This window comes from Parasteatoda tepidariorum, chromosome 2 (assembly GCF_982258835.1).
Source record: "Parasteatoda tepidariorum strain Cologne lab strain chromosome 2, Ptep-v5.0, whole genome shotgun sequence".
NCBI classification, from domain to species: domain Eukaryota; kingdom Metazoa; phylum Arthropoda; class Arachnida; order Araneae; family Theridiidae; genus Parasteatoda; species Parasteatoda tepidariorum.
The window spans coordinates 46,135,679-46,152,474 of record NC_141756.1 but is presented as its reverse complement, the minus strand read 5'-3'; the positions used below and the strand labels follow the sequence as shown (position 1 = coordinate 46,152,474).

The following is a 16,796-nucleotide window of genomic DNA, read 5'->3' as shown; positions in this document are numbered from 1 at the left end:
CCCAAACAGCAGATTAAATTTTGTATAAATACGAGAATCAGAACTTTGGATTACATTTCATGATATGATTATATGCACACAACTAAATGGAGAATAATGAAAACTCCAAATGTTTATTTACATATCCATATAAAGGCCAAATTATAAATAATCGGCAATATAAATATTATAATATATATGATTATAATATATGAATTACAGAAAACTTTCATATCTTTAAAGATCAAAATTAAACAAAAAATATTTTGATAAAACTGCAATGTTTTATCCAAAAATGGGAACTTACCAGTTTCGGGAGTCTGTAAAAATGTCACTTAACTTTTATTGATGTCATATCAATGCAATACTAATTGGGTATAATATGAAAAAAACACAACTACTTCGATTTAGTAGGAACAACATATGACGCAATGCTAAACGAATAGAATGGTCTGGGAAACATGCCTGAGGATGATCCGAAGACATGACATCACAATTTTGATCCTCTGCAGATGGGATGGCTCCCCTGATGTGGTAACCCGACGACCTACGTGCGAGATCGAGCACTTTACGGTAGAACAGTTTAACGAGGACCAATACCGAGCACCCTCGGTCCCTTCGCGGGCTGATCAAGGTGGTTACCCACCCGCTTACTGATCGCAGCCTGTGATGCTTGACTTCGGTGTTCTTCTGGGAATCGTGTCTTTACGATCAGTTCACTACGGGACCCAAACTGATAATAGGCTTTGTTTGATTCGGAAAGAACCTGGAACCAGATATCATCCATCAAATATCTATGAGAAACATGCATCAAGGAGGAAGTGTCTGTCTGTGGGGTGACATCTTTTAGGCTTGACGTACAGATCTGCATGTCTTTCTACGTGGAACCGTGAGTGCTCACGTGCATTCGCGATCGCAATGCTCGAATATGCCAGGTGGGGGTGAAGACTGGTTCCATTTCTTGACCCTCCTTTCCTCTTCTCAGTTGTATAGGAATGTATTGATATATTTTTCCCTTTCGTAATACCTTCTAATCCCCCTGCAGAGGTTCACAATTGCGATGGCACGTCTTTGGATCATCCTTAGGGATGCTTTCCAGACCGTCGCCAATAGCCCATTGTGCAGTTCTAGTGCAACGTAAATAAAATTCTTACCCAATACTTTTCACAATTTATTTCCTTCAAATTTTCAAGATGTTTTCTTTTAGATTTATGTTCAATATACTTTTCAGTTCCATTCTAACTTAAAAGTTTTTAACCTATTTGAAAGTCAAGACAGAAACTAACGTACTTTCTTCGCCTATGACTCTCCACACGCTATTAGTGAAAGCAAGCGAAGTGTTGCCATAGGTAGAGAGTTCTGCTCCTCGCCACCTGCAGCTTATTTCTATCGCCAATGGAGATGACATCCTTGATGTTTATGTGCACCCTTATGCTGGTCAATAGGTGATGATTTCGTGTTATAGGATGATAACTCAACGGCTCACATCGCGAGTGATTATGTATAAATATATATAAAACTACTTTTATTGAACATTCTTACAAATTTTTTATTCTTTTATAAAGTACTTCAAAATTTAAATAAAATTTTATCTTTTCAGATTTGGAAAGGACAATATTTTATAGTATAGTTAAAATGAAAAATGCGTCAAATAATTTCGAGCAATAAAATTCCACAAATGTCTCTATTTCAAATTTCCTCTTTTCGAAACTATTAAATCAATTTATAATTGGATTAACCCATTTGTACTGTTTTGTTAGAAGTTCTAAAATGTAAAATTAGCTTACGAGCATTAATTTTTCTGACATAAATCACCGAAAGGTCTTCATTTTTAATTAAAATTTCATGAACGACACTACATATCAAACGTTGGGTTGAAAAGTGTGTTTAAATTTTTAATTCACTATTTAAAATTGATTTTAGTAGATAAAATAAATAAGTAGATAAACTATTGTACTCCAGTACAAAACATTTTAGCAAATACAATTTATTTCAATTTTCATTTTTTTAAAAAAATTAGATTTTGCCATATGTATAGAAAAAGTGAATAATTTAACCGTTCATTCCAATGTATCGTAATGAAAATTCCTTTTTTCCACTCCGAAGAAAATCACTTCAAAAACAGGTGTAATACAAATTCATGCTTCTAAAACAAAAACTGGGGAGGTAAAATTTTCAAGCGAAATTTGCAATAATTAGAATTATACAAAGGGAACAATACATTAATTAATCAATTATTGCTTGAAAGTATAGCTTATTTACTCAACTCAGTTTGCACTGTTAGTTCTTTAGGCAAGGTTAATTTTCAAATTTTTCTGAATGATGCTCTTGTTGAGCCTTAACTTCAATGACCGCCCTGGCCAACAAAACTGGCTCCAGCAGGAGTGCTTTACTTTAAATATTGGGTTGCACTCATTGTTAAGAGTCGCAATTTAAGTGTTAATAAATATTTACTTTTAAATTAAGAATGTACTATTTCTTCAATGAAATAATAAATAGTTTAAATAAATAAATTTATTATATACAGTCATTTTAAAAATTCTTTTTTTTTCTCTTTTACAATAGCAAAACATTTTAGTCATATATATTTTATTTACAATTTTAAATAATATATATATATCACTATGACTGCACATAAATTGGTGCAACATTGGACATCACCATTTGGTAAACATTAAACATAACATAAATTTGTTTAAAAAAAAAAAAAAGGACATAAATCTGTGTCTATGGAAAATACAGCAAAAATCATTTATAACAACACACGACAAAGTGCTTTAATAAAATATATTCATAAAAATTTAAATTATAAAAAATCAACAAACATTGAATTATAAAGAAAGAATTATTAATGCATTATGAAGAAAGACTCGAAACAGTTTATTCTTTTCATAAATGAGGTAAGATGATATAATATTTAGACAGCAAGAGAACTCAGTTATCAATTTTTATTTGTTTTTTAAACAAAATATAAAATATTGTAATTTTTTTTTCTTAATTAGCTTTTCTCTAATTAGTTCAACAGAATTAATTTTAGAAAAAAATTCTGTAATTAATTTTTTTCTGTAATTAGCTTTTGCTGATTTCAAAATATAATCAGCAAAAGCTAATTAGATATTGTAAAAATATAATTAGCCTTTGCTGAGAGGGATATCACAAAATACAACCAGAATAATTTTTTTTAGAAATTCGAGAAGAAAAGATCAATAAAAGATGGAATATATTAATCACTGATATAATGGATTGGAAGTCAAAATTGCATAGTTGAGAATACAAAATTTGTAGTTACTTTGACAGATAAGAAAATTTCTTATTTATTTATTTTCTTTTTAAATATGAAGGCACAAAGCGAGAAAGGCACAGCACAATTGTTATAATCATTAGGTTTGGTTATTATTTCCATATCCTAAAAAATAAATTTGAATTCAGCCATTTAATTCAGGGCTAGATTTAGATTTGATGAGGCAGTCATAAAACAACGTAACTAATGTTGATAATGACTACCAGATTTCGACTATGTGTGTGTTTTATTTCTCTCGTGGATATTAATTTAGTATCTCTATTGTGTATAATGTTTTACTCATCATTTTATGATTTAAAAAAAATTAATTGCTGTGGTTTCATAAGATTTTATAGAATAATTATTCCTTTCCTTACCAGGAAACAGGAATAAATCCAAACTTCATACTATTGGCTCTTTGTTTAAGAGCAGTTCATGTTATTTGTATATTGACCTAAGAGCTAATTTCAAAGTAAACTGACTGGATAAAATAATGTTTTAAATATTTAATATCTATACATGACTAGAATTACACATAAGTGTTGTGAAATTGAAAGTAGTACCGGTTTTCATAAATATAGGTGCTATTAGATCGAGTCATAAGTAACTTTCGATGCAGCTAAGTAGAATTATTGTTCGTATCTACTCGCTATGAGTTATCATGACAACAACTTTTTGTTTTCACTATATAGACGAGGCTTCAGTTAATTTTTTGTCAACTGTTTTGTGTGATACACTTTACGTTAAACTATTTTTTTTAACCTCTGAAATAGAGAGTAAAAAAATACATATTCGTCATGTAATGCTTTGGGAATTTAAATAAGGCAATACTGATAAGGAGTATGCAGTGTATATAGTGAAGGACTAATGACTGATCAGGCAGTTAGAATTGGTTGATAAAATTTCGTTCTGGAGATACAACCTTAAAAGACGAATCGAGGGCGTGACGTCCTTCCAACTTTGACGATAACCATTTAAAGGCAATATTGGAGCAAATTTCACGTCAATCAACACGAGGTATAGCAGAAAGATTGAATACATCACAATCAACTGTTAATCGCAACCTGGAGAAATTAGGGAAAGTCAGAAAGTTAGGAGTATGAGTACCTCACAATCTCAGTGAACGGAATAAAGAAGGTCACATGTCAATTGCCTGCTCTCACGGGTCAAAAATTCAGTATTTTTTAAACAGGATTGTAATAAGCAATAAGAAATGGGTAAGCTATGAGAATATAGTCAGCAGAAGACAGTGGCTTGATAAGGATCAACCACCCTTACCAGATCTGAAAAGAAAACATCCATGGCAAAAATATTTTATTGTGGAGGGATTGTCAAAGTATAATTCACCATGGGTTGTTGAAGTCAAATTTAACGATTACTGTGGATAGATACGTTCAGCAGTTGAAAAGATTGCAAGAGAAACTACATTAAAAGCGTCCTGCACTCATCAATCACAATAACGCCATTCTTTTACACGACAATACGTGACCACATACAGCAAGGGTGAAAACATCCACCTCACTCCCCGGATCTTTCCCCAACAGACTACCACCTTTTTTGCTCATTTACAACACTTTTTGAATGGAAAACCTTCAATTCAGAAGAGCAAGTCAAGCAGGCTGTCGAAAACTTTTTTCCAGGCAAAACTAACCACATTTTGCAAGGAAGGAATTGATAAACTGCGAGGAAGATGGGAGAAGGTTATAGATAATAGTGGTGAATACATAATAAATTAATATAATTTTGTTATTAAATGAGAGCAAAATAAATGTCTGAAAAAAAAAAAAAAAAACGAAGTTACTCGACATGATATTAAATATTACACTGCATGCTATTGATTCAGATGGATGTCAGTAAAATTTGGCTAACTGTAATACTTGGTATATTGAAATTTTTTTCCAAAGAATTAAAACTTACAAGATTTTTTGGGAAGGAAATATTGTGTGTGTCATGACATTTATGATACCCTCTGCATTCTAGTTTGTTATCAAAAATAAGTTTTAGCGATTCCTTCGGTGTAAATATTATGAATTGATAACTGGATTCTCTTTAAACAGCAACACCAAAAATATATTTCATGAATTCTGATAAATAAGAGCAAATATAAAATAAAAATGTTCTAATATATGATTATGATATCAATTAGTTTTATATAAATAAAAGATTTCATAATTATAACCGTTCATATTAACAGAAACTAAATAATTAAAAATATGAGTATAAGTTAATGCATTTACATAAACAATGAGAACAAAAATAATAATAATAAAAGAACTGAATACATAGATTAATGAAATGTACTTAAACATAGTATTTTATAGTTGCATTTATTTAATTTTAGAAACATACTAACAATTTGAAAAATGATTGATTCTCACAATTTAAAAATAAAACTCACATTACAGCTATAATTTTTGAAAAATCGAGAGCAAATTTGATTTGCTTTCAACATATCTTATATAAATAAACTACACGAGTATAATAAATTTTGAAAACTAGGTAAAATAAAGTGGGAGAAAAAATTCAATTTCATGAAAAATTTAAGTCAGTTAAAACTTAAATGTGTACTTTTTGTTCGAATTATTTCTCACACACCTTTTATATTTATTAATGATTGAGCAAACATTAACGAATAGTTTTGTTCTGATAGCTACTAAAACAAGATATTACATGACTAGAGCGAAAAGGCATACGATAAGTATAACGAGGTAGGCTCAGTAAAAAAAAAAAAAAAAAAAATTAAGATAATTTTTAATTCAAAATGGTCATTACAACTATTTTTTTTATGTAGATACAAAATCACACATACATAATACCTTCAAAACTTAAGAGGACAAAACTAAAACTAAATTAACCTTCTTATTATTAGAATTTCAGACATGTCAAATAAATTTACTTGCAAAGCTTAGCTGCAAACCTAACTGAGAATCCCTTGTCAGTTTTACATCACAAGTTAAATGACTTACAATCTTAGTACTGTTCATAATAAGTTCCATACATTGATTTGATTAGCTGAGATAGTAAGCAAAGTTACAGAATCATTCTCCAATTTATTTTAGATGACATACACATTTGGTGGTGAGTTTATAGAAAGTTTTAAGATGAAAAAACATTTTTACTTGAAGCAAAGCATCTAATATTTATATGAAGTACACTTCCCTTTTAAATTTTTTTAACTAAGTATTGAACTAAAGGAAAAAAACCGGTTTAAATAGTTCAAAAGTATATTTCAACTAGAGGCTTTCAGTTCAATCCAATAACACTTATAATAAAATAAAAAAATGAATTCAAATTAAACTTTTAAACAAAATGGAGTTAATTATGAAGTTGCTAAAAATTGAGAGCCTACAATTTTCTATTTTTGACTGCTTCTAATTACTGGCTAAAACTTTTCAAACAAATGTTCATCAAGTAAATAATAATAAAATTTAAAGTAAAAAAATGCTTCACTGTGATAGTGGCACTTCATTTTATGAAAAGAATAATAATAAAAAATATCTATATATAATCATACAATTAAAGTAAGTAATCCTCAGAAACTTAAAAATTTTTTTAAGGGATTCTTACTTGTAATTTATAGAAATCATTCTAACATTTTGAACTTTCAGACATTTTGTACCTGTTTCATTAGTAAGACTAAAAACTTAGAATTCAATATGGAGATGTATATGCAATAAATGCATTGAAGGTGTAAAAATATATTGTGATTAGGTACATCAGCAGTTTTTCATTTCATTATGATATAATTACAGACAAAAAAAAAAAAAAAAAATTGCTGCTTCATTAGTCCATTATTTAACTAAATATTTATGAGTGTTTGTATATTATTCAACAACATTGCTCACCATAAAAAAATTTTGGTTTCAACAATAATAAAAAATAAAACTCTTTGAGCAAACAGTTTGTAGTATAGTACAAGACAGTGAAATTCATTTGTGCACTGTAACAGCATATCACACAACTTAAAAACATTGCAATAAAGAGATCACAACCACAATACATTTCTGTCACCACGCAAACTTTTTTCCCTTATAAAAAAAAAAAAAAATTATTTCTAACATTTCTAATAACAATTTCTCAACTGGCCCAAAATAAGGGAACTATAAACAGATGAAATTTAAAATTCCACATAAAATATGCCCAACAATAAGTTTTTAAATTGATGATAATTGTCATAACTAAACAATATAAGATTTAAAAAATGCTTAAAGCTATCTAGTTTTTTTCTTCTTTGTTAAGCTTATTAACTGTCAACCCTGTATTACCCAAGTTTTTCATAGAATACAGGTTTTTATGATATTAAATAGTGTAACTGTGCGTACTTGGCAGTAAAATATTTGTACCAATTTGCTTAAATAGTCTGACAGTTAAAAGGCTATACTTTCTGTAATAATTCCCCCCCCCCCAATTTTATTTAGCAACTATACACTTTTAAAAACAGCCAAAACCAAACTTTATTAATTATGATGTTAATTATTTAAAACACAATGTTTGAATATCTAAAACACATATAGTAATATAAATTAATTAATATAATTGATACAAGGTATTTCAATACAATATTTACACAATACTAGACAAATACACACATACACTACAAAAATTTAAAAGGAAAATACAAATGAAGACTAGATTGACTATGGGAGAGACAAGGTGAAATATTTTAGTTACCTATAGTAAAGTAATGAAAGTTTCAGCCACTTTTTCTTATTCTAAAATTTAGTAATTTTTTTAAAATATAATTCATAAGATTGAAAATTTAAAAAAAATTTAGTTCATTTGTCATACATATCATAGAATATCAGCTCCTGATTGGTGCTCCACAGAACCTTAGGGTTTTGTGGAAGAGTTTAAGGGGTTTTGTGAGTTAGTTTTTTTTAAAAGTGATGAGTTTTGAAACCTTAAATTATACCTATCTCGATCCAACTTATAATTCATTTTCCATTTAATCTTTCAGTTGCCTTTATGAATTAATTCCAAGTAAAATGCACATATTATTATTTTTCAAAATAAAAATAAAATTTATAAAAATTGTAATTTTATATTTTTCTTATACAGTTAATTTTAAAATAAATTAGAAAATTCAGTACAAGATTCAATTTACAATAATTTTTATTTCACTAATAAATTATTATTAAAAAAAATAAGGCTTGCCTTATTTTTGAGGTTTTCTTCGAAGTTTGAACATTTTAATAATTCAAATGGAGAATTCAATTTTAACAACTAAACCTCAGTTTTCAAAAATTAATAATATAAATAATCAACCTTCTTAAATAGTTTCTAATTTCAAATATTCAAATTACTTCACAATTTGTTTGGAAAATTGAAAATGCTGTTTAAAAAGAAAATAGTTTACAGTTTTTAGTGATACTAAAAAAATAGCAATAATTTTTAGCTATAATGATAATAAATAAATTATCTGAACAATATGAATTTAAAACTAGCTCCTCAGAAATTTTGAAAACAATAAAACAGTAAAGATAACCAGAAAATAATATAATATTTTTATCCTTAAATCTAACATACCTAGGCAAAAATAGTTGCTTTATACAAGAAACAAACAATGACATTAAGTTGAAATTTTTTAAAAAGATGAACTAACAACTTTGTGATAATACCTTCTATTTATAAAATTCACAGATAACTATTAAACTGTTTATAATTTACAGCAGGGGTAATTTTTCATTTAAGACATAAATAGCTTTAATAATAAATGAAAAAAGAATCTGATATTAAAAAAGAAATTATTATCCCTCCCCCCTCTACAAATTGTGAAAAAGTAATGAAAGTTTGGCACTAAACAGAGTAAAGAATATACTTATTTTCAAATGAAAGGTAGTATGCTTATTATCTAATTTTTTTTCCCACACAGCAACAAAACTAATTACAGGGAAGGCTCTGTGTTAATGGTAAGATAAGCACAGTCGGAAGAAAAAAAGGCACAAATGAATTTTGTCCTAAAAAATCAGATTTTCTTTAAACTATGATTAATCTTAAAGGCTCTTGGTGAAGACCTGAAATATTCTAATTTGAGTACGCAGTTAATTATACTAAGAAATCTCTTTATACTATAAAAACAAGTTATTGCTTCTTGTGACAGGAAATTTTTTGTTGAGTATAACTCTCAGTGTTACAATAAAAAAATTGAAAGATGAAATGAAATGCATTTCATCAGCTTTTAAAGTATTTTATATTATTATTTTTTGCATAACATAATTTAATTTAGCAGAAATTATTAGCAAGGGTAATCTGATTTTTTTTTTTTTGAAGTTATACATACTTTAATGTCTGAAAATGTGCTACAAGTTTCCCGTTGTTTAAATTTAAGATTAGGTTTGGAGTAATTAAATAGTTTATATTAATGGTTTTACATATTTTTTTACTTATAGGAAAAACTAATACCAGAAAAATTATAATTTTTTTCACAGCTATGTACTCCTGTGCCTGAAGGCATTCTCATATAATTCCAAAAGGTGAACAAAAAATACTTATTTTTTATCAGTGAAAAAAATATTTTAACTGAGGGCTTGACATTAATTTTTATAAAGATTAATGCAGTGAGTTCTGTGTAACGTCACCCTATAATATCCTAGATTTGATATCTTCACACTCTTTACCAAGAATTTATAATTTAATTCAAATCTTTGCGATTTAATTTAAAATATAATGTTAAGTAAATTTTTTTTAAGCTTGATTTCAATAAATTTGGTACATTTCAAACATATTTACTATATGGTACATCTAAAAGAGCAAAATTCAACTTTTTCAATTTGAACTTTTATTTTTTATTCTGAACCTGGGGTGAAACCAGGTACCTTGATTCAATATAAGGATTTAGTCTAGTAGTAGCATGGTTCTGTTTTGTTTCAAAAACTTTTTCTCTTGGAGTAAGTAGTGGTACTGGGAATGAGTTTTAATAAAGTGCTACAAATATTTTAAGGCTCCATAAAGAAATATGGTGAAAAGTATCAGCAAGTTAATGGATTTTAATTTTAGACTCTCCTCCAGTTTGTTATATTGGGTTTTTTGAAAAAAAGAATATTCTGAAGTTTAATTCAATTTTGTGACTTTATCATCCTTTTACACTAATTATTTAGCATATTATATCACAGATTTGCTCCCTGGACCATAAAGAATACATCTCAAATGTAAAAATTTTAATATTAGATCAATAGTTATCTAGCATTTCCTTTTTTTTTACAGTACAGATAGCAACATTTATTCAGTTAAATAGTTTTTAAGCTCTATAATTATTCAATGACTACAATCAAATAACAAAGGTACTCATAATTTAGGCCAGTGAGAAGTTTTCAACTTTATAATTAAAGTTAATAGGTAAGATAGTTAAAAACCTAATGATACAAGATTTCATTTGCCAAGCTAATTAGCTCCATAAATATTTTTAAAACTAACTACAGGAATGACTGACAAACCCAGACAAACAACAAAAATAATCAGCATAGTGTTCAGGTACTCTAGAAGTAATAATCAGGTATAATAATAATTTTAAGGCTACTGCTTCATATATTCAAAATTATTGCAACAGAAATATCTTTACACAGATCAGTCAGTCCCTCAAATTCATTTAAATTATAATGCCATAGGCCTAGGATTAATAAGACACTTTAAAAATTAAAAGCAACTAACAAGAAAGTTAATCATTAAGATTTGAGAACAGTCATAGCATAACAAACACAAATATTGTTTTGAATAAATAGAATAAAATCAATAAAGAAACAGCTTTGCAAAATGAAGATAAATGTACTTTACTCAGACAAAACTTTAAAGTAGAACATTCAAACTTAAATAAAGCTAAACAAAAAATTGCTAATTTTCGGTCCCTCAAAATTTTATTTAAGAGTTTATTTTCGAAATTTTGAGTCAGTTTGTCTTTTAGGGACCAGCAAATTTCAAGGCTTTTTAAAGAGAGTTGCAGGACATTTTAAATTCTTCAACTACTATCCTCTTTTCCTACTAAACCATTTTAAGCAGCCTCTACTTACATAGACCCCTTACAGATATAGACTGAAATTAAATGTCAAAAATTATGTTAAAAAAAAAAAAGTTACAACACCGGTTTTTAGCAATCTCATTCATTATCATAATCTTATTCATTATCTATCTCATTTATTACTACTATTTAAGATGCTTTGAACTTAAGGATGAATTTTAAAACGAACTCTATGAATTACAAGGCAGTTTATGTTATCTTAAATGGAAGACAAAAAATTTCAAAATTATCTTTTCTGAGAGTACACAAAATACATTCAATAAACTAACAGCAGAGCATGAGGAACACACAGTTCCGAACAGTTACTATATTATTCAAAGAATAGAAATACAGTTGGGCGGAAAACAGAAAATTAGGAGCTAACTTCTTTTTGTAGGAAATCTTTTTTAGACAATCAAAGTGGGAAACCAGTTTTTTAACACAAAAAACAGGTGATAGGATTCCTTTCATCTTCACAAAATGCTCAGTCAATTAAAAAAATGAAGAGGGAAGAATTTAATCGTCTACATGCAATCATGTTACAACTACAGTGTAAAGTCCCATATCCAGAGCAGTTGGATAAAAAACTTTAAAAAAAATAAAAAAGCACTGTACATTTAAATGGCTGTTTAAAAATCAATAAATTTTTAAAATGATTGAAAATGTATACAACAAAATGAGAATAATTGTAATGGGCATTGTAATCAAATTATTATGCTATTAGCCAGGGTTGGAATTTTTGCCGGCAAAAAGGGTTTTTTGCCAGGACAGTGGCAAAAACCTGGTAAAAACCGGCAAAAACCAAATTATCTAAATAGCTGATTAAATATTATTACAAAATACTTGAAACAAATTTAACTCAATCATAAGGAATAATAACTTTGATACATTACATGAAAAAATTATTTTTAACATATTAATAATTAATATAAGGGTAATAATTTTTAAAAGATTGAAAGTTTTTGATCTCTTTTCATTTTAGAATCCTAAAATAAATGCTTTTTTACAAATAAATAATTATTATTTGTATAATATTATTATTTATTATAAAAAAATATTATTTGTACAATAATTAACTACACATGTTGATAGATATTTTATGCTTTAAATTATAGTTATATTAATTTAAAATAAGTTCATTTCTCTGGAAAAAAGAGAATAATCACAAATTTTCCAATCAATAATGTTTTAAACTACTAAAATGATATATTATTACATTATCATTTAATTATGGAATAACAATTTTGTTAATTTTTTTGTAATTATTTATATTCATAGTATATATTTCAATTTTAGGAATAATTTTGTATCAAAAATGTGTTTTTGTCCTCTCATCTTGGAAAATATAGGTTTTTGCCACTTTTTGCCAATTTGCTTGGCAAAAACCTGTTTTTGCCAGGACGGTTTTTACCGGTATTTACCATGGTTTTTTCCACCTGCAGCAAAATCTTGCCAACCCTGCTATTAGCTAAATTTGATAATTTAAAATTGCTATTATAATTTTCAACTCAGGGTTTCTGCTACGGTAGCTTTTTTCGCAAAATGCGAAAAGACCCCTCAAAAATGCTAAAATTCAACAAAGCATTTTCGCATTTTTGCTAAAGGATTTTACTAAATTCCATTAAAAAAAAAAGCTTCCGCGAAAAACCATGACGCTAACATCCATGAAAAAAACTTGATCAAACAAGGAGAAAAAATCTAAATATCTTTCTAAATATCTAATCTAAATATCTATTTTTACAGAAACTGAATTACTTTGTGAATGGGGATTATTTAAACACATCTTAATGCAACGATGTAAAAACATGTCATTTGATGAATTACTTTTATTTTTATATACCAATGATGTGTCTGAACAGTACACATTAATAACTTCTGTTATAGAGTATTGTGCAACAATACCAATGCACACTGTTGACTGTGAAAGGGGCTTTAGCTGCCTTAATTTGATTAAAACTAATATTCGAAACAGGTTGTTAATCAACCATGTAAACAATTTGTTAATGATTAATATTGAGGGCCCTGAAAGTGCATTTAACTTTCAAGAAGCATTTGTAAAATGGGCAAACATGAAAGAAAGGAAGATTGTTAATTATAAACCAAAATGTTTTGATAAATAATAAATGTGTTTTTTTTTGTTATAGGTATTCTTTTTGATATTCTTGTTCATTAAGCTATTCTTTGTCAGATAACTTACAGTACTTGTTTGATATAAAGTAATTTTATAAGCCTAATGGCATTTTAGCATTTTGCTAAAACTTTTTTTCAGATTTTAGCTTTTTTGCTAATGAATTTTTAGACTCAGCATAAACCCTGTTTCAACTACATGTAATATTTTTGAAGCAATGGCAGATATGTTAAGCAGATACGAAGACAGATACGTTAATATATTTAAGAATTAAGAAATTTTTTTTATTATTATATTTAACTTTTTTTATTGACTTTTCCTCTTATCAGCATTTCTATTAGAGCGTTTCCAATGAACGCTATTCTTTCATGATCACTTTTTGTCAACATTGAGAAGAAAGTTAAATTGCGATTTTTAGTGTTACATTTTTTGTTTAAAGATTAAGAACTATTTTTGTTTTGGTTTCTATATAGCTTTTTCTATAAAAATATTTTGTTTTTATAGACCTTTTATATGATGATGCGGCAATTAACAGATTTTCTATTAGACTTGATTCCTTTTTCTTCACTTTTACTTGAAAATACAGTAATTGGAAAACTGAGATGTTTAGCTCTATAATTTTCTTTCAAAAATTGAAAAATGTTTTATACAATTTTTTTTCTCTAGGAAATATTCTTTTCTATTAATAAAACTTCGCTGTTAAGAATTAACAGGTTTGAAGATAACAGGTAAGAATTAACATTTTTTTGTTTCTTTTTTTTCAACTTTACAAATTAAGTTTTTTTTAAATAGCTGTTAGTCAGTTTCTTTATTTATCTTTAATGCTTCTAATTATCTTTATATATATATATATATATATATATATATATATATATATATATATATATATATATATATATATATATATATATATATATATATATATATATATATATACACACACACAACTATTACATATTTCTATTATAATTTTTTTTTCTCACCTTTACCCCGCACAAATAATGTAGATAAGTTTTGAGTATTTTTTATTAATCACTAAAACTTATTTATTTACACGAAAATATTAATATATCATTTTTAAAATGTTTTTTTTTGTGTGAATATTTTTGAAAAATCAGTCGAATACTCGACTTTTGACCAAATCCCTATTTGTTACATCCCTAATAAAAACCGCATAAAAAAAAAGCCACAATAAACATTAAAGCAATAAATACATGTCTAAGTAAGGCAATTATTTTTTAGAAAATTTGTATCATGAAAAAATGCTTAATTAAATATTTAAGAAGTGATTCTAAACTTTTTGTAAATGGTCATGTTTTTGGGAAATTATATAGAAAATCTACTCATACGTAAATATAAAATTTTTGAGAAAAATCTAATCCTAATTATCTGAATCTTAGCATGGAATCCTATTCTTTCTTATTTTGACATGATTCAGTTTATATGTATGCAAGAAAGTAAAGTCCCATTTTAAAGGGGAAAAAACACACAAAACAATGCTTTTCAAGGAGTACTAAAATCAAATTATGAATTAATGATAATATTAATTTCATTTTTCAAACGAACAGTTTTGTAAAATGACTTTTTTTAAACTAAAAAATATTGTGGAGATCCAGTTTTGGGATTATATTTTTTGGGAAGGGTCTGCTTTTATACCGAAATAATCTGTGCAGGGCTCATTCTTGTGATAAAATAATTTGTGAGGGATTCACTTTGACGATTAAATGATTTGCGAAGGATTTATTAATGGTCCCAAATTTCTTTTAAGTAGATTCCCACCTATATTTAAATATTTTTTAAAAAACAAATGAGTATTCAAATTGCAAGACTGTTTGCTAGGACATTAAACATGACATTTAAACAAATTGATTTTTTTTCTACAAAAATTAATGAAAAGGCAAATAACAGTGTTTCTGAAACCATTTCTAAATGATTAGTATTTCAGAAGACATAAGGCATTAAAATATACCAGGATCTGCATAAGGATCTTGAGAAGTAAAATACTTCATTACCGACTATCAAATAGATTATCAGTAACCAGCAGATGGATGATCTAAATCAACTCCCAACTGTATGATTTTATACAGTATGGCATTCCTACATGCGACTTTATTCCAAAGGTTAAACATCGTCTATAGCAGACCACACAGCTATGCCTGGCCAGTGAGATGCTTAGCCTTTTGTAGCAGGGAGGGAAACTTAGATATCATTCATGTGATATCTAATTAAAACCACTCTAGATGTGGTTTTCCTCAAGCAGCAATCAGGCTTGAAATGGCCCTCAAGGATCTCTTCTGTAGTAATTCATTATGAACATTTCTGCTCATTTATATTTGTGCCATCAACATGAAAATATTTGTTTTACTTCATCTTGGTTTACTAAAAATATCATAAAAAAATAAATAATCAGATACATAAAAATAGTATTATACAAAAGTTATAATTAGGAAATATTATGTTCATAAATTTTGTTATTCTATGAATAGTAACCTTTTGTAGTTGAAGCATACATGAAAAAAAAATATCTAAGAGATTACACAATATACTGTAAATGTCATATTTACTATTGCAAATAAATAAATAATAAGCTAATAACTACTAGGCTCAGGATGATGATAAATGCATCTATGGTCTTTTTTTCTTAAAAAGGGCATTTATAGATTTTTTAAAAATAAAATGTGATTGATATTTTTTAATTTTCAAAGCGTTTTGCTTGTGAGTTAATTCTTTGTTTATAAATTACTGTCAATTTTACTTTTAATCTTGTATTTTAAGTATGCTCCAATAACAAATGTTATTATTGATTGCAATTTTCCAAGATGAAAGAATTAACTTTCAGGCAAAAGGCATATTTTTGATTTTAAGAATACCAAAAAACATTTTGTAATTCTATGCAATTCTTATTTTCTTGAATATTGTAACTAAAGACTAATAAATACTTATCCATTTTTATCAGGTATTTATTTACATTTATCTTTCTCACAAATAAAAATTTTTTTTTCAATGAATTTAAAAAAACAGGTTAGGACATAAAAAAAAAGGGTCTTGTATTGAAAATTAAAGAATATTTTTCAATATAAGGTAATTTTTCGAATTAATTTTTTGTGCATTTTTAAGGTCATATTTTAAAACTTTTTAGCTTATTAATATCCTAGTCCCACATACATAACTTGGTATAAACTTCAAGTGACTATAACTTAAATTGATAATAATGAAAACGGAAATTTTACAACATTAAAAAAAAGCTTCAAATTGATAAGTATAAAAGAGGCTTACTTTATTATATAGCAGTACTAATTTAAGTACTCAACCAAGCAATAAACTGCAGGAAAAAATCATTTTGAAAGGGATTTCTTTAAGAAACTATTAGAACTTTAAGGAATTTTGAAAAAATATACATAAAGACCAAGAGTATTTTT

The 16,796-nt window shown here is 27.1% G+C and overlaps 1 protein-coding gene across 13 annotated transcripts in view; it reads right to left on the bottom strand.

The window, feature by feature from the left end:
- Positions 1-2,478: 2,478 nt before the first annotated feature.
- Positions 2,479-16,796, bottom strand: part of LOC107452551 (uncharacterized) — a 90,500-nt gene continuing 76,182 nt past the window's right edge. For all 13 annotated transcript variants that reach the window (XM_043046741.3, XM_071177478.2, XM_043046746.3 and 10 more), the window contains one exon: positions 2,479-15,756. In XM_043046741.3, coding sequence (XP_042902675.1) covers positions 15,744-15,756 — 13 coding nt within the window. In that variant the 3' untranslated portion in view covers positions 2,479-15,743. The remainder of the gene's footprint in view (positions 15,757-16,796) is intronic.